The sequence below is a fragment of the Helobdella robusta genome (assembly GCF_000326865.2).
Source record: "Helobdella robusta unplaced genomic scaffold HELROscaffold_1, whole genome shotgun sequence".
Lineage (NCBI taxonomy): Eukaryota > Metazoa > Annelida > Clitellata > Rhynchobdellida > Glossiphoniidae > Helobdella > Helobdella robusta.
Genome location: NW_008703570.1, coordinates 1,937,541 through 1,957,469, shown reverse-complemented (window position 1 = coordinate 1,957,469; position 19,929 = coordinate 1,937,541). Strand labels below are relative to the sequence as shown.

Genomic DNA, 19,929 nt, shown 5'->3' with positions numbered 1-19,929 from the left:
TAGAGAAAAATCAAACGTGGGATTTGGTAAATCTTCCAAAAAGTCATAAGGCAATACCATGCAAATGGGTTTACAAGGTAAAACACAATCCAAATGGTTCTGTTGAACGTTTTAAAGTCAGGCTAGTGGTAAAAGGTTTTTCTCAGAAAAAGGGAATTGACTATGAAGAAACCTATAGTCCTGTGGTCAGAAGTTCAACTATAAGAACACTATTAAGTGTTGCTGCAAATGAAAAAATGTCACCCATGCAGTTTGATGTGTCAACAGCATTACTATACAGCAAACTAAATGAAGATATTTACATGGAACAACCTGAAGGTTTTAAAGATACTTCAGGAAGAGTCTGTAAACTTTAGCGAAGTCTCTATGGACTTAAACAAACTCCAAGATGTTGGAACAAACGCTTTGCTGAATTCTTGAAAAAGAGACATTTCAAACAAAGCGATGCAGATGCTTGTTTGTTCATTAGAATACAAAGAGAAAAGAAACTCATACTTGCACTGTATGTTGATGATGGACTAGTTGCAGGAACCGATAAAGAAGAACTAAAAATTTTTGAAAAAGAATTAAAGTCAGAGTTCAAGATAACATCTAAACCTGCAACATATTTCCTTGGATTAGAAATTAATCAAAATGAGAAGAGAAATATTGAAGTCAGTCAGTCATCGTATACTAGAATGATTCTTGAAAAGTTTGGGATGAGCCAGTGTAAAGGACAATTCCGATTTCAAAATCTGAGGAGTTAGATGAAAACAAAAATGAACACGAGGAAGTAAAATTTCCTTACAGATCAGCAGTTGTACTTGATGCACTTGATGACGGGAACAAGACCAGATATTGCATATGCAGTTGGAGTAGCATCCAGAAGTTTGGAAAAACCCAGCAAGTCCAATGTAGCACAAGTCAAGGAAATTTTCAGATATTTGCAAGGCACAGATGATGTCGGTATTGTTTACAAGTCTGGTCAAAACAATACACTTATAGCCTACAGTGATGCAGATCATGGAGATAAATCTAGTGGAAAATCGACATCAGGTGTAATCTGTATGTTTGAAGAAGGCGTGATCAGTTGGTTTAGCCAACGTCAACCCTCAGTTGCGATTTCAACTACCGAAGCAGGAATCGTTGCCGCAAGTGAAGCAGCTCGTGAAGTGATATGGCTCAAACGATTGTTGAACGACATTGTAGATCTAAAGAAAAAGCCAGAAATGTTTGTCGACAATGAAGCAGCGATTCGTTTAGCACACAATCCAGAACTTCACAGAAGAACAAAGCATATCCACATCAGACATTTCTTTGTCAGAGAAAAGGTTGCAGAAGAAGAAGTTTCAGTTGCGACAGAACTTCAAGTTGCTAATGCCTTGACAAAACCAATGGTAGGACCAAGACTTAAGAATCTGATGTGTGTGATGGATCTTCAGAACATTTATGTTAAGGTCTACTAATGTTTTAAATAAAATGAGAAGGTGTTAAGTTTTATGTTTTATTTTAAAACATTATGATATACATTTATTTTCTTTGGACCAAATGTTTTTTGCTTTGTGTGTAACTTTTCTTTTTCTGTTGATCCGGTTGATAATAAGCAAGTCAAGAACGTTGCTTAGTTTATTTCTCTTCATTAAATGTCTTTCCATATTATATCAATTAATTAAACGATCTACTTGACAAGAAATTTAACACAAAATAATAATAATAATGGTAATAATAATGGAATATAATAATAATATATAGATAATAATGATGATAATAATAACAACAGTAATAATAATAATGACAATAATGATAACAATAATAATAACAATGATAATAAATTGTACTAATTTCGGCCTCACAATTTTGACGCTGTTGTTGCCACCTTGACAACTATCGTTCAAATATTTTAAAATTTTTAAGTTTTTCGTTGTTAAAATTTTTCGTTAGTTTTATGTTCCTTTTTCAAAATTATTTGTACATATTTATAATAATATTAAAACTAAAATTATATATATATATATATATATATATATATATATATATATATATATATATATATATATGTATGTATTCCATTTTATTTATGGCACTGATACAAGTACATGTTTACTTTTTTGTGCTTGGAATAATAAAATAAAAAATAAATATATATATAAAATTATAATATATTTATATATTTTTGGGAAATTTTTTTGATGCCGTAGTATTTTAAATTTGTCTATATGTATGAGTGATTTTGAGTGTCTATGATGAAAGAGTGTGCGCGTAGTATGTGTGTGTGTAAATGTGCATGACGAGGTATGCATGTGTGTGAGTTAGCATGAATGTATGTGTTTGTGCATGATTAGATCTGAATCAGTTGGTTTGAATGTTTGTGTGAGTGGGTTTGATTAATAAATAATATATTTAATTATCCTTACTGCACTTCTTGCCCTACTTAGCGTTTTGTTATATAGGGGTTATGAGGTTTATACAGTGATGGGCAACTAACTAAATATTTTTAATTAAACTATAACTATTTTTCAACTAAAAATAAGTAGTTAAACTAATAGTTATAAAATTTTTCCAAAAAGTAGTTAACTAAACTAAAAAAAGTATTTAAACTTTTTCCAACTATTTTTATATTTACTTTTTTACAGACATAATCAAAAGTGGCATTAATACTAACATAACAAACTATTCAAAACATGTATTTTCTTGTCATTAATCTAAAATAACACTTAGAAATTTAAATACCTTGAAAATACAAAAATGTAAGCTTTTGTAACAGAATAATGGCAGTCAGTAACAGTTAATTTAAAAATTCATCACATAGTATTTTAAATAATTCTATAATTGATAAAACATGAACATTTTCATGCAGTAAATTAAGTAATGTTCTGACTATGAAAGTTCTTTAGTCTTTTCAGTTCAAATATATACAGTATTTATTTCATCCTAGACTGAAGAAACACAAGCTTGTCTAAAGTTTCATCAGACATCCGACACCGTCTTGCACTCAAAACTTGTGAAGCAACACTGAATAATCTTTTGACGGCAGATGAACTTGGTAACGTGGAGTTACTTTTGCGAAATGCCTCCTTCACTGTCGGATATGCCAATAAGCTGCTGACACTGTCAGACTTACAAGCCAAATATCCAAAACCAAAAACATTGAATGTACTTTGCTTTAAAAATATGGAAAGCTTAACTTTTTACAAATTAAAATTAATATTTAAAAACCATAAGTCAAGACATGGATAAAAGATATTTATCTACAATATTTTAGTTAAACTATTTAGTTAGCAACTAAAATATTTCAGTTAAACTATCGTTTTAACTAAACTATTTTTTTTAGTTAAACTATGAAGGAAACTAAAAAAAAGTAGTTAAACTATTAGTTTGCAACTATTTAATTAAACTATGCCCATCACTGGGTTTATATTTACTTACCTTATGAGTTTATTGGTGGAGGGATATTTGTTTGTTTATATTGAATTATTTATGGCGCTATTTAATCTGCATGGTTCTTGAGTAATTGTATGAGTACGTTTAATTTTGAAAGTGTTGGTAGATCTGTGTATATCTGTGCGCTTGAGTGTTTTCCCTTGTGTGTGTATGTATAAAGCTTAAATTTCTCTCTCTCTCTATATATAAATATGTATGTATGTGTGAATATATCAATCAATCAATCTTCGTTTTGCGTCCAGAGACCCGGTTTCCCGAGGCAGGACGTTGTTTTCTTTGCCATCAACTTTTTGCGCCAGATTAGACGATCAGTTGTATCCATTTCATTTAAATTTAGAGCTTTCATGTCTTGCTCGATTGTTTGCGACCAGGACTTCTTTGAACGGCCTTTGGGACGTGTGCCAGGTACTTCAACATCTGATAGAAAAGTTATGGCACTGTTTCCACTTCGTTTGACATGACCAAACCACCGCAGACGGTGTTGCCGGCATTCGTCCTTTATATCATCTAAACCAGCACGTCGCAGGATTTCGGTAGATTTGATGTGGTCCTTCAGACTAATTCGTTGCATCCATCGGAGCATTTTTATGTCGGTTCGTTGTTGTTCCAGTTTGGTTGTCATTGGCCATATTTCTGCACCATATAACAACACCGGAGGTATCACAGATTTATAAAGTCTTGATCGTAGTGGTAGTGGGATGTCACGCTGCATCATTATAGAGGCAAGGAGATGCCATTTATTCCAGGCTGCACGTATGCGTGCTCGAACGGCAGCTTCAGCTGTTCCAGTACAATCCAGAACATCCCCTAGATATTGAAACGATGTGATGTATGTGTGAATATATATGTGCGAAAATATGCTAACATGCACATTTTTTTAATTGCTCAACAAAAACAATTGGTAAACTTTGATAGATGTTAGTATTTTTCAGTTTTTCTTTCTTTTCCTTTCTGTTTATATTATCAGTATATGAGATTTTGCTCTAAAGAATGTACCATAAATATTTGTTCAAGTGAAGCAATTTCTTCAAATAGCTATAAAAGTATAGCGCTGCCTATAACAACTTGCTCTGCTGAAAGATCATTCGGCGCGATGAAAATACTCAAATGCCGTTTACGTTCAAGCACGATAGTAGAGAGGCTAAATGGTTTAGCACTAATAAACATTCGTAGAAACTTCTACATTGTACCTGTCAATGACAATTTTGCCATAATGAATAACGTAAAATAAATTATAGTAGATTAATATGTTTTTTAAAGCACAGCAATTTGGAGGTTTATTTTCGTAATTGTATATCTGATCATATTCATGATCTGATTTTAGTTATCATTTTGTATATTTAAGAATTCGGTTTCTTAAAAAAAAATCGTTTTAGACTACTAATTTTTAACAAGAAACTACCTGACTTGATTTGTATTATGAATATGATATTAGGTTGCTTTCTGCTAATGATTATATAAATATAAATAACTTGACCCATCAAATGTTTTTGATATTTTACGAATGTCAATTACCCCCCACTAAAAATTCTAGGTCCGCCGCTTAATTGTTTTGCATCTACGTTATTTATTTGAGAGATGAAGCCAGCAAGGTTTGACTAACAAACCATTGAGTCAAATTCTTAGAATATTATTATAAGCGCTTCGTTCGCCGAGACGTAAACATGCACCCAAAATTTTTCTGTTGTTGGACCAAAGTTAATGTAACATCTCCGATAAACAATTAACATATTCTTTTAATTATATGTATAACTTTTAAATTATGTTCACTTTTAAGGTTCATAATTTTATAGTTTTTGGTACCTATCGTAGTATTCATTTTTCATTTACATTTCGTAATTTATTTGTCGTCGTCAATTAATTTATTCACATTTCGCAATCGTTTTACTACAGAAGTGGGTAGGTTATTTTTACAAATTCAATTATTTTAGGTGAAATTTTAGATCTTATTTAGCAAAAGTAACGATTAAATTTTTGTTTCAGAAGAGCTATTACCATTTTTTGTAGTTGTAATTTTTGGCTTCTTTTTAGCTCAGAAAAAATTAATTTATGCTTATGGAAAATGAGCGGAGAAAAATAAAAAAAACAAAATGTCCATTGAAAATGTCCTTAAACTAACAACGTTGTTTCAAAAAACTAATTCCATGCCAAATTTAAACACTATCTGAAAATGAAATTCTAAATCAGCAAAATAACACTATTTCTTTGCCAGTCACGATTGAACAAAAATGCGCTCAGGATAGAATTATTATTGACAATGTAGAAATAGAAAATAATAATGATAATCTCACTCGTAGAAAATGAATATACTGAAACATATGAAACAGACGTCGTTCTCAAAAACAATATAGCCTTTTTCCTTCTGACAGGGGATTATATTCCAAAACTATTGATAATGAACGATTGAAAGATCTACTTTAAAAACACGGGCCACGTCAGCCAAATGAAGATCATGCGGTTTTTCCTAGTGTTGCTAAAGGGCGCAAATTTTCTAGCTCTTGATATCTCACCATAACATCTTTTAGGAAAAAAAATTAAAACTAAATTGGCTATCATATTCACCAAAATCGCGATTCAACACATTTTCGCTTTGAATAGATAAATGATCTAAATGATTGGGCTCACACGTCTCAAAAAATAAAATTTCACCAAGACTCTTTATCTTAGTTGAAAAATTACCCTTAAATCAGAAAATTTGAATTGATAAAGAACTTTTGAATCAGTGTACTATTGAGACAAACTTCTGGCATCAAGTATTAGAAACAAAAATTTAGCTTTCAGAGTTCACAGAAAAATTAGAAATAATGTTGATACTTTAGGGTGTGGTAACTTTGTAGCACTTGTTCAGTTGGTTGGAAGATATGATCAGATAATGAATCAAATTTTGGAGGAACCTATAGGATCTGTACGTTATCTCAGCCCACAAATCAGAATGAACTGATTTCTTCACTCGAAAGAAGCCTTCGATAACATTTTTTACAGAAAATTAGGCCTGCAACTTTCTGGAGCTTTTTCAGGGGTTCAGGAGCGCATTTAACAACATTCACCAAATGCTACCTATGTTCATTGTGTTTTCCACTAATTAAATTTGGTACTATATGATTCAGCTGAGTGTTGTGCTGAAATGAAAACATTTTTTGGTATAGTGAAAAATGGGCGTAAATTTTTTGGGTTTAGTGCCTCAAATTGGGCTTCGCTTCAAGCTTGTGGATCTGACACCAAACTGTACACTTTGAAACATCTGAGTTCAACAAGGTACGTAGTCGGCACAAATCAGTATGAGCACTTATTCAGCAATATTCAATCTCTATTATTCTTTAAAAATCAGGATCTGACAGACGCAGAAACTGTAACAATATGCAAGACAGTGAAACAAATTAAAAAAAATAAGTGAAAAAATAAATACAAAAAGTGAGGAAGAGAAATGATAAAACATGAAAAATAAAATACGTTAGAATAAAATAAATAATAATAAGACAAATAAAAGAAAAGTAATTGGCGATGGAATATAAAATGAAGTAACGGCAAATTGATAGACTGGTGAGGTGATCGATAAATAAAGGCTAGGCCTGTGTGTGAAAAAGTTTAATGAGTATTAATATATTTGATGACTCAATCGTCATAAAAACCCTTCAAAAAATACAAATATGTAACAATGCGCTTGACGGAACATATTAACAAATCGAAATTTTTGTTATGGGAAACAATTTTACGTACCATCCATGCTGTTTCTAATTAAAGTGTATCAGTGGTTCTCTTAGGTGAAACTATTACTTTTATTTCAACAATGAGAAATGAGTTCTAAAACAAGCCATTATGCAGAAATTATGGTCGAAGATTGGAATGCTCACGTTTCAATAAGACACAAGATCACGCAATAAAACAAATTTTTGATAAAATATTGAATGATTTTTGTCTGGAAAGACTTTACGATACATTTACAGTTAATGTTTATCTTCCAGTTGTTGACAAATATTTAAGGCAATTAAAAACTCGATTTGAACCTCTTTGCACAATTGTCGATTTGTTTTAACCTTTGTTCCCGCAGCACTTGATAGACTTATCAGAAGCAGATACCGGCTATCCTGAATAAGTCATCTCCTACTGTCTTTTTCTGACTTTACCAATGACCACAGCCAGCAACGAACCAATTTTTTCTATGATGAAATTAGTACAAACTAACCTTCGTCCGTCAACGGGTCTATACAGGCTAACATATGCCTTTTATGCTTAGAAAAAGATCGATTTTCAGAGGTTGACCGTGTTGGAATTGTAAAAACATTTGACAATGCAAAAGCGCGAAAGCATGTATTTAACTGTTTATAACTACTGACAACAATTTCTCGGTTTAATTTAACAAATATTAAAGAAAAATATTTTAATTTTGTTTAATTTCTAAATGTTTCAAGCCAAAAATGCCACTTTTAGTATCAATGTAAATAATTTTTAAACAAACAACGAACTAACATTGTATAGACACGGTATATACACGCTTGAGCATTTGGCCACATACACAACGTATCAATTCGAACACCGAAAATGGTATAGGAATACTGAAAAAAAGCTTTTTTGTTCTATCATGCTTAAACAAACAACACACGTTTAGACGACATTTTCCCCGAGATCGGGGGTTGCCGTTTGGCTACCTATGATGAAACCGAAATACTCCTCGACGCCATCCACATCTGTCACTCGCCTCAGTAGCACGCAACCCCGCTTTCACCTTGTCCTTCTCCACCTGCTCTCTCCATCCCAATCGCGGACGACCCCTTCCTACCACTCCTTCAACCTCGAACTCCAACACTCGCCTAATCCCGACCCTTTCATCCCTTCTCAACACATGTCCATACCACCGCAATCTCGATCTCCTTATCAATGTCACAATGTCCTCATTCAGTCTCATCCTCGACATCAGCTCTGTACTACTCCTCCTATCCTTCACTTTAACCCCACACATCATCCTCACCATAGCTCTTTCAGCCCTCTGCAGTACACTTTCTTCTCTCCTCAACACCCAAGTTTCACCACCATATACCATCACTGCTCTCACACATGCTTTATATACTATCATGCTTAAAATAAATAATAATTTTGGTTTTGAACTCAAAAAACTTGACATTGATTTACGATCTACCGTTAGAAAAATTAAACAGGATACTAATTGCTGTGATTTTCATCAATATATATATATATATATATATTGTTTTTTTGAAAAATTATATCAACTTTGAAAAATATAAAAGTAAAATATAACAACTGCGACCTGCTACAATTAACTTATATTGAGTGAAAATTTTAAAACATCGTGACAGGGGTTTAATAAGCATTCCCGATAAAACCGAAATTCTGAAAACAAATGTTATCGTATAAAAACTTAAAATAGGCACATCAAAATGGTGAAAATGCAAACAAAAATATATTTTACGTTATCAACAAGAAATTTTATATTGCAAAATAGCATTATAGCAATCTGTTTTATCGTTGAAACATGCTAGGATGAGAACTTTTCCGCATTTGTACTCAGAAAATGACGTTTCCAAACGCCATATGTTGTGTTCAACTTCGTGAAAGTCATAAATTGTGTTGTTGAATTTCATAACAATCTTGTGTGCGTTTTTTACTTCTAATTTGAAAGTATGTTCGTCTACATTATTTAACTCGTAACGTAAGGGTTCATGTAAAAACCCATTCCAATGATTTAATTGCTTTGGATAATTGGCTGTTGCAGATATTTTATGAGATTTCAACAACAAATTATAAACATTAACAAAAGTTGAACTATTCATTGACACAAAGAGCTGCAATAAGAATACATTTGTGGACGGTAAAATTAAATTAACAAATAAATATTCATTCTTCCTTTGAAGTAATTTATTTACGTTTCTATTTATCAGAGTTTCATCAATGACTTCTAGCAATTTGCAAGTGAATCTGGAAAAAGCTTCAGTTCTGAATTTTAAATGTATGTTGTTTTTATCAAATTCAATAAAATAATCATCTTGCTCGAGTAAATGCACTTGAAAAAGACTGTTCAAAGATTGAGGCCCAAGAAAGCCGATAGCAAGATTCGGGAATGTAATTTTCATGTTTTTGTTCTCATTAGTGACAGCAAATTGAAAAGCTAAGTGATATTCCTTTAGTTTATCGAAATCAGCACAAGCAAAAACCATTAAACAATATTCACAAACTTCTGAGCAGCCTACTGTTATCAACAACTTGTCATTAATTTTTCTTGAAAGAATTGATTGATTCGAAATCAATCTTATAGTTTTATCATTAGATTTGCTTAAAGTAGTTTTGAAATTGAAACTTCTAATATTTGAAATTATTAAATTAATAAAGCCTTGATAATTTGTTTTCAGTAATGGGTCAGTTACAGAACACGCTAAATTATTTTTGGTTGCGAACTGTGAGGCACCCCAAAGCGACTGAATTGAAGGTGGAAATGGAGTCATAGCGATTTCCCCAACATAATATATTCTGAATTCACACATTTCCTCGTAATAATGATCATTGCTATCTTTTATGAAAAATATTAATTTATAATTATCGGTGAATGGGAAACGAACGCGAAAGTTGACAACGTTTTCTGTTTTAAATTGCATCACAAACTGGTCTTGAAATGAACTGGGTGAATTCATTTTGTCTCCTTCCAGCGAACATAATAGAGAAGATTCATCGTCCTATATAATTTTTAAATTAATTGTTTTAATTCGCAAAATGACAATAAATCATATTCGAGCGTGTGATGCGTTGCTTGCCACCTTGCAATATATATATGCAGTAACACAATTAATCAATTTACAGACCGTTAGATGTTAGTACAGTGCGAGCAATAGGAATACGATTTTCTCTATGTAACTTATGATCAAATCAATATAAGCTATTCCATTTAAAAAAAAATTATTTTGGCCTCACTAGCTAATATTAGTTGAATTTCTTGGCTCTTGGTGAAATTTTCAAAACTTTTAAAACGAATCTACGCACCAAACATATTGCATGTGAGAGGCGTAGATCTTTTTGCCTTCAAACCAGCTCACTACACCAGCAAGACCAAACGCCTTAACTATTACATCGTTATCCGACTCTTTCTTCGAGGGAATTTCAAAATTTTTTCATTAACGTTATACGCCTGATTTTTCACGCCGGAATTTCACAAAATATCTCTTTATGTAATGACATGTCGCTGTAATGCGGACAGTAAACGTTACTGAACAGGGTATACTAATAAATAAGTTTTTTTTAAGTGGAACCAAATGTAAAAATGTGTATTTAAAAATAGTAGTGTTGTGATGATTACGGGGAAAGGCAGAAACAATGCGGAATTTCAGAAAGAATCAGAAAAACTCGAACAAATAGACCAGTTTGTGTATCTTGGCAGTCTTATAATCTGTGACAACAACTGCACAAAAGAAATTGACAGAAGGATAGCAATAGCCCATGGAACGTTCGCATCATTGAATGAAATATGGAAAAATAGAAATATATCTATAAAAACAAAGTTGAGAATGATAGAATCTTGCATTTTTCTGAGCTTGCTCTATGCATATGAGACATTGACAATAAAGAAAAGAGACAAGGACAGGCTGGAAGCATTTGAGATGAAACGTTACCGAAATTTGTTGGGAATCAGTTGGAGGCAGAAAGTATAGATCGAAACCATCAGAAATCAACTTGGAAGGCAAAAAAGTGTATATGACAAAGTCAGAGAAAAAATATTGGGATTTTTTGGACACATTTGTAGAATGGTAGAATGAGGGAAGACATATTGATTAGGATGGTTCTAATGAGGAAAAGAGATTGGAAGAAAAAAGTTGGTAGACATGCAAAGAAATGGATAGACGACATTACCGAATGCACTGGTGTTGGTATTCTGAATTCAATAAAACTGACCAAAGATAGAAAAGGTTTTTGGAAAGAAAAAAGAAAAGAAATGTAAAGAGCATGCTTAGATGTACACCATCGACCTCGACGGTCCCCTGATGGACAAAGGAGGATCATTGATTTGATTGATTTCGGTGGTCCAAGTCTGGGTGGGGGCGAAGTTAATGAATGCAGTTGAAAGGCAAAATGAGTTGGCGGAGATAAGTTCAAGATAGATGTCAAAAAGTTAACTGAAGTTTTGAATGTAGCTGAGCCGGTGAAAGTTGTAGAAAAACAAACTGATACTATTAATAATACTCTAAGTAAACAGGATATAATTATTAACAAAATTTTAAATATTACTGATGATGCAACTTCAAAATTTTTATAAAAGGTGATGGAGATTCCGACGGGTTCATTAAAGTTCAGAGACTAAATACTGATGGTGATTCTGACGGTTTCAAAAAGTCCAAAGACGGAAAAATCGGGTGAAGCATGGTTATGATCATGAAGAAAAAGCGTCCAGTTGTCACTGGTTTGTGTCCAGCTAGTGATTCAAGAATCAAGACGAATAAACCTTTTGTTTGTAAGAGGTTTTTTCACATGAGCAACGCTAGGAAATGTTCTGCGTATGATGTCATTGAGCATATAAAGAAAATAGGAATTGAGATAGAAATAGGTTATCCTGCTACCCGTTATTGGAAAATGAGAATGCAGAGTTGAATAATAATAATTTGTTAACGTCCTTTCGACTATGCGACCATCAGAAATTTTTCTTTAGCTTGGTCAGCAACGAAGGTACTTGACCTGAATATGTGAGGATTAGAGACTGGTTATTCAGCAACAACAAAAGACACGATGTGAAGCCGGCAACCACTTCTGACAATTAACTATTTTTGTTAATAACTGTTAATAACTTTGATTTCTATTTTGATTAATTTGTGGTTTGCTTGATTTTTTTATGATTGTGTATTTTCATTTTTATGAGAGCGCTTTGAGAAGCTCACTTTAAAAGGCGCTATATAAAAACTCATATATTAATAATAATAATAACAATATAATTAAGTTTGCCCATCCCTGTCATAGGTAATATTTTTTGTCCATCATAGGGTTAAATTAAAATGTTAAATTTGAAACAATTATTATTTATATGCATGATTAAAAAATGAAATGAAAATAGACATAAAAAATATTTTTACTTACATCAACTTTGAATTGAAATAGCAACTCTTCGCTTGTGCGTATTTCGCTATCAAATTTACTCATTAATTTGATGCCATATTTAAAATAAGCCGATTTAAAGAAAATAGAATTCTCAAACGTATTTTTCGTTATTGGATGTTCCAAGAGCTGCCACTTGCTGTCAATAGGAAAATGTGTGAAAATAAATTCCTGAGGAGAAGGCATTAAGTAAAAGCTGTCCGTATTGCAAACAATAGAGTTTTGTTGCTGAAAGTTAATAATAAAACATTTTTATAATTAGTTTCACGAAAATTTCCATTCAATACACTTTATATACTTTCTTCCATATGTTCAAAATGAAACTTTGCCTATTTACTCAAGCTTGATAACAATACATAAGTCAATTTATTCATTATTATTGTAACTATTTATTGTAACTACAATTGAGTACAAAGATAAAAACATTATCATTATTATTTATAAAATTAGATCATAAACATCATTTGTTAAAATCGAGTCGGTCAATTTTGAAATATAATGGAATTTGCCAGAGTTAGAATATTCAGAAAGAATATATTCGACCGATTCCGTGAAGCGTCAAAAAATACAAAATAAATTTTTCTAGATCTTTTAAACTATATATGTATGTGGCGATACGCAATCATCTTTAATAATGAAAATAGATGCTAGCAAACGCACTACGCAAACATTTTTATTTCTAAAAAGTATGTGCATGCAGTGTTAACTGTCTTGTAACTTCATAAACAAAAAAGTATGTTCTTAACAAAAGATTGTTATTCCAAAGTTGAAATTTAAGTTTTTGATCTTAAATATATTATTTGTTATCATCTATTAACAAATCTATTAAAATGCTTAAACAATAGTAATATAACCGTTAGAAACCTAATATTCACAACAAATGTTAACATATTGGAAAGTATGGATTTACTCAGACACGCAAAAATAGATGAAATTCTTGATTCAAACAAAATACCTAGTCTCAAAATATTTTAAGAAAAACAATACCAACATAAAAATAAAACTTTACCTGCTGTCGATAAATTCGTCTACAAGTCCAATCAAGATCCACTAGATACCACAAGCCACAAATATTTAGAGCATTCCACGAGTGAAGGAAATCATTTTGAAAAATGTGTCCAATTCGATAACCCCGACCTTTAACATATCCTTCAATGATCTCACACTCATATCCAAATTTTCTAAAAATATTTATCATTTCAAAAAAGGTTAGAAGCGTAAATTTGACAATGATTATAAGAATAAATGTAACTTTTGATAATGATTGTTAATAATTTAAGAAAACGTACAAGCACATGGATTGAAATAATTTGCAATACTCTTCACCGTCCTGATCTTTGGAAACAAGTCTCAAGACACATATTTCATCAAAAATTTTTCTGATTAAACAAAAAAAAGCTTTAACAAATGACATAACTGAAAAAAATGGGAAAACAAAATTAGGAGCACTAAATGTTTGAGAAAATCGAAAATGGATGTGCAAATTTCGATACTTAGTCAATGGTTGAAAAAAAAATTAGTTTAATAAAAAAAAGGTGATTACGTGAACAATTTTCATTGAATTTAGTAGCTGCTTTATTATTTATTAACTTATTTTTATTTTTTTATTTTTTTAATAGTATGTTGTAATTCAGTATTGAATTTATTAATTAAATCGACAAAATATTTTTCAATATTTATTTTATTATTTATTATAGTAAAATAAAAGTAAATCAATAAAAGATATTACATTAAAACCAATAAAATTAAAATAACTTAATTGCAACAAAAAAGCTTTTTTCGGCAAAATAGCCACCATCGGTGTTAATACCTGATATATCAATTTATATATATATAAGTTAGTTATATATATATATATATATATATACATACATATATATATATAATATTTGATTAAATGATTTTGCCCATTTAACAATCAATCTTCGTTTTGCGTCCAGAGTCCCGGTTCCCCGAGGTAGGACGTTGCTTTTTTTGCTATCAACTTTTTGCGCCAAATTAGACGATCAGTTGTATCAATTTCATTTAAATTTAGAGCTTTCATGTCTTGCTCGATTGTTTGCGACCAGGACTTCTTTTGACGGCCTTTAGGACGTGTGCCAGGTACTTCGACATCTGCAAGAGAAGTTATGGCACTGTTTCTACTTCGTTTGACATGACCAAACCACCGCAGACGGTGTTGCCGGCATTCGTCCTTTATATCATCTAAACCAGCACGACGCAGGATTTCGGTGGATTTGATGTGGTCCTTCAGACTAATTCGTTGCATCAATATAGAGGCAAGGAGATGCCATTTATTTCAGGCTGCACGTATGCGTGCTCGAACGGCAGCTTCAGCTGTTCCAGTACAATCTAGAACATCCCCTAGATACTGAAACGATGTGACTTTCTCTACCTTAATGGCTTCAAAACATTGCTATTTCGAATTTGTTGTTGTGGATTGATGAAAGCAGGACAAACAAAATTGGACACTTTAGATAAAGTACCAATTATTTTTGAACAACGTTTGTGACACCACTGGTTACACTGCTGACACTTGATTGAATTGTTACCTACACCAGCTTTACAAACTGAACAGAGCCATCGTCCAGTAGCTGTGGATTGGATGGGTTCACCATTTAACCCATTTAACGTTTATTAATTTCTTTATATATATATTATATATACATCTCTTCTAAAAATATATCTCTTCTGGCTTTACTTGACATGAGTGCGGCATTTGATTGCGTCGATCATGCCGTTCTCGTTCAAAAGCTACAGTTAAGTTATGGAGCGTTTGGAAGGGCCTTAAATCCTACCTTAGTGGGAGATCCCAGCAGGTGTTTTTTAATGATGTACTTTCTACCGAAGAATATCTGGAATGCGGTGTACAGCAGGAATCCGTTCATGGTCCCATTTTGTTTTTTCTGTACACTGCGAATGTGTTTGGAATTATTGACAGATACGGTTTTAAGGGTTTTGCTTATGCGGATGATATCCAGATTGTAGCAAATCTGTGCCTGAAATGCTTGGATCGGTTGCAGATCGACTCGAAAATAGTTTGTCTGACATAGATGTTTGGATGGCGCAAAATGGTATTCAGATGAACCAAACTAAAACACAAATTTTACCGATATGCACCTGGCAACCGTTGTCCAAAATAACTGCTAAGTCCATTTAAATCAATGACAATGTTATAAATTTTTCTAGTTCGGCGACTCTGCTTGGTTTTATTTTGGATTCCAAGCTGTCGATGAACCAGCAAATATAATCTTTGTTTAAATCTTGCACATTTCAGCTACGTTTGCTGAGAAAAACGAGAAAATGCTTAACCAAAGACACATTGAACTCTTTGGTTCATTCTTTCATCCATGCTTGTTTGGATTTTTGTAAGTCTTTATTGAGGAATATCAAAGCGTGATCTATCTATGTTGCAGTCAATTCAAAACAGGGCGGCTAAGGTTGTGGTTGGGGGTAGTAGAGTTGATCATGTGAGCCCAATACTAAAATTTGCATTGGTTGCGGGTAGATAAGAGAATTTTTTTTTTATTATTCTTTAAAAATCAGGATCTGACAGACGCAGAAACTGTAACAACATGCAAGGCAGTAAAACAAAATTAAACAAATAAGTGAGAAAATAAATACAAAAAGTGAGGAAGAGAAATGATAAAACATGAAAAACAAAATATGTTAGAATAAAATAATTTTTAAATTATTAATTTTTAAATAAATTATTTTTAAATTATGTGTATTATTTATAAGTCTTTGAATAATGTTGCACCACAAAATATGATCCAATTGTTTACTAATGATAGAACAAAGTTGTCAAAATATGAATTGAGGTCTGTTGATTCTAATTTTTTGGGCATGCCAAAGACAAACCTCAAGATTGGATCTCGAAGCTTTGCTGCGGTCGGACCACAAATGTGGAATAGGCTTCCAAACACTTTCCGCAGTGGTGATTTTGCTCTAAGTCAATTTAAGAAACAGCTGAAAACCTTTCCGTTCAGCCCTTAATAGCATTTAATACATTGAAGCGCCTGTGACGATTGTTTTTTTCAAACGGACGCTGTATAAATGCAATGAATAATAATAATAATAATAATAATAATAATATATATATATACATGTTAATTTAAGGAAATAAGAACAAAACATGGAAAAAAGATAAATAATAATTATACACAAATTGTAATATAAGTGTTAATATTATATTAAATACAATCAATTATTATCATAATTATAAAGAACATCTCGTGCTGAGGTGCACTGGCTATGAGGCGCGTCTCCAGGTGGTGGATAGGAGAAAGTCTTGGGCAGGGAGACCTTCTAGGATTGCATCGAATAATACGGAATAAGATGCCGTGAACCAACTGTACCAGAAGAAAGAAGACAACGGTGAAAGAGTCGGAGGATCCTAGGACAACGGCTCCAACAGCAGATGATTTTCTATTCAAAATCCCCTGCCTTGGAACAGGGACCTTTGACCCAAAGGCTAGGTGCTTACAACAGTGCTCTCTTGGGCACGAAAAAAACTGCAACCGCCCTACCTTGTGTGCTTCCAGCAAAAGGGCTAGGCCCTCTGTTTATAACTGGTGTTTATCGTTAGGAATTGGGCAATTCCAGATATAGACATTTTTTGACCCAAATATTTTCCATGTCATCATAAAAAAAGAAAAAATCCCCTATTCCCTTTGAAGACCTTAAATGATCAAAGGGTGACAATTTTTTTGAATTAATACAAAGTATATACACATTTTTTTGGTCGATGGACAAAGATGACAAGCAATTTGACGACAGGCGCAGTCGTTTTGAATGGAGCAGCTAATACAAGATGATAAACTATGATGCCTGTCACGCTTTTGCAGCAAACTACACAGAAATTTAGTCAACTCTCTTGTAATGATGTCAAATCTAAATGGAAATACATTAATTCTCTTTTAAAAAGTAATACATCTCCTAATATTCCTATATTCAATAATATTCCTCAATTCAACAATAATATTGTTGCTGATAGCTCCTCTATTTCTAATGAATTTAACAAATATTTTATCGCGAGTTTGTCATTGGCTGTTTTCAAATGCCAGCCTGATTCCTCTTATTTATATGACATTGAAAAGGTTGAAATTATAGATGCCGTTAGTAATATGAAGAACTCCAGATCATTGTCCGATGATGAGCTTAATAATTACATTATCAAGAAATGTATATATAATATTTCTAAACCTCTTTTGCACATATTTAATCTATCATTTCATCAAGAAATCTTCGGTCTTTAAAAATGCGCGAATTATTCCTATACATAAAAAGGGTGACAAAAATTTAGTATCAAATTATAGGCCTATATCTTTACTGTCCCCACTTTTCAAGATACTCGAAAAGCTGATGCATACACGCATGCTTCAATTTATCACTGCTAATCAGCTTATCTCTCCATGCCAATTTTGCTTTCGATCTGGTAGGTCGACCGAACTTGCCAACCTTGAACTTGTTCAGTATGAATGATAAGTTTTTTACGTTAAGTGTGTTTATTGATCTTAGCAAGGCGTTTGATCTAATTGACCATTCATTGCTTTTATGCAAACTGGACATGTTAGGTTTTCGAGGTAAATCGCAGTCTTGGTTTAGGTCATACTTGCTCCACAGATCCCAGTACGTTAGAGTTAATAATGCCAATTCCAGAAAAATTTTAGTACCCAAAGGTGTCCCGCAAGGGTCAATAGTTGGACCCTTGTTGTTTATTTTATTTATTAATGACTTGGCTTATATAAATTCTTTATTTAAACTCATTCTCTATGCTGATGATGCTTGTTTCTTTTATGCATCTAAATCCCTAATCGACGACATTAATCTCTTAAACACTAAATTAAAAACTATTACTGATTGGTTTGCTCAAAATGGATTAAAGGTTAATTATCGAAAATGTTTTTATGTGTTTTGGACCTAAAATTCTCACTAATTTATTTGGGCCTCTGAATCTGTATATTAATAATCATCTGATAGAAAGAAAATTTAATGCTAAAATTTTAGGTCTCATTGTTGCTGATAATTTGTCGTGGGCTGAACATATTGATTCACTCACGTCAAAAATTAGCAAGACATTAGGATTGTTTTTTAAATTAGATATAAATTAAATGTTCCTACTCTTTTACAGTTGTACTACGCATTTATTTTTCATCTTACTTATTGTAACATCATTTGGGGTCATTCTCCTAATACACATATATTAAAATTATATAAGCTACAAAAGAAATTCATCAAACTTTTATTTTATTTGAAGCAAACTGTGATCAAAGTGATCACGTTGATGACTTTTTTTCTTCTCTAAATATATTAACCATTTATAAGTTATTTATTTTTACTGCATCAATTTTTATGTTTAAATTTATTAATAACCATCTATCTTCTAACTTTTTTTAATTTTTATTGCGTATACCTTCAAATAGTTTCAGCTCTACTAGATTATTCCTTTTATTATTTCATTTAGTCGATTGAAAATTTTAAATGATAGTATTTTTGTTCTAGCTCCTAAATTTTGTTTAAAATACTGCCTCCATCTATCACCACGATTTCTAAACCAAGTCGATTTAAATATTATCGCAAATCCTTTCTTTTGTCTGTTAAACATGAGATTATTATTTAGAATAATTAACATTATCGTTTATTTTATAAATTTGTCATTATTTAATTTCATTTGGATATAAATTTGAGTCAATTTTCCAGTAGCTTTAATATATTTTAATTTATCTATTTACATTTAAACGTATTATTTTCTGTTTAACGGTGGTCTATCATAAGATTTTTTTTATCTTTTTTTGATCTCCGTATCATTTCTATTTTTTACTTTTGTTTGATTTGATGAATAAATAAATAAATAAATTGCTTCCGATATGTCCAAAACGCCGTCAACACGACATGAAACCAAAACGTACTACAAAAAGATGCAAGAACTGGAAACTGGCATTATGTCTTTACTTTGGAAGGACATAACTGTCCGAATTCACAAGACCAGCAAGACTCCTGGAATATCACTAGATATTGTTATTCAGTTGTGTTATTCGTTTTCCCAAGACATACGCGGTAGATTTCAACATTAGGAATAAAGTTTCAAAACGCTGGTTGAAAATGATTGCGCAGATACACGAAGAAAATGTTCATTAATATCTTTACATGACGACATTAAATCAGCTGCAGTATCTTTTTCAGGTGGTCGTGAATTTGAAATCAACACCTTCTACGCCATCATTGATAGAGAAATTGTTGAATTAAAAAGTTGAGCCACAGCATATGTTTCACTTAAAGACAGGCACGGATTCTTGACTGACATAACTTGTCCAGACACAAGTTATTTTAAAAAAAGCGGAAGAATTTGTCAGTCATTTTAAGGACGACCTTGAAAAAACATTTCCAAATGAATTTTTGCAATTTATTCGCTACTGTAAAAAA

The 19,929-nt window shown here is 32.0% G+C and overlaps 3 protein-coding genes across 3 annotated transcripts; 1 reads left to right on the top strand and 2 right to left on the bottom strand.

Moving 5' to 3' along the window:
- Positions 1–2,900: 2,900 nt before the first annotated feature.
- HELRODRAFT_62845 (hypothetical protein) lies at positions 2,901–3,113 on the bottom strand (the record flags this gene model as incomplete). Its single annotated transcript, XM_009010567.1, has 1 exon — positions 2,901–3,113. A coding segment is annotated over one exon (213 nt), but the record flags the coding sequence as incomplete, so codon positions are not given.
- A 5,736-nt stretch (positions 3,114–8,849) lies between these two features.
- HELRODRAFT_158516 (hypothetical protein) lies at positions 8,850–10,061 on the bottom strand (the record flags this gene model as incomplete). The annotated part of the gene is made up of 2 exons (XM_009010566.1): positions 8,850–9,651; positions 9,829–10,061. 2 exons carry the CDS (start codon positions 10,059–10,061, stop codon positions 8,850–8,852), a joined length of 1,035 nt encoding a protein of 344 aa, XP_009008814.1.
- A 1,717-nt stretch (positions 10,062–11,778) lies between these two features.
- HELRODRAFT_158515 (hypothetical protein) lies at positions 11,779–13,647 on the top strand (the record flags this gene model as incomplete). Its single annotated transcript, XM_009010565.1, has 2 exons — positions 11,779–11,962; positions 13,481–13,647. The coding sequence occupies 2 exons, from the start codon at positions 11,779–11,781 to the stop codon at positions 13,645–13,647; spliced, it is 351 nt and encodes a 116-aa protein (XP_009008813.1).
- Positions 13,648–19,929: the final 6,282 nt, after the last annotated feature.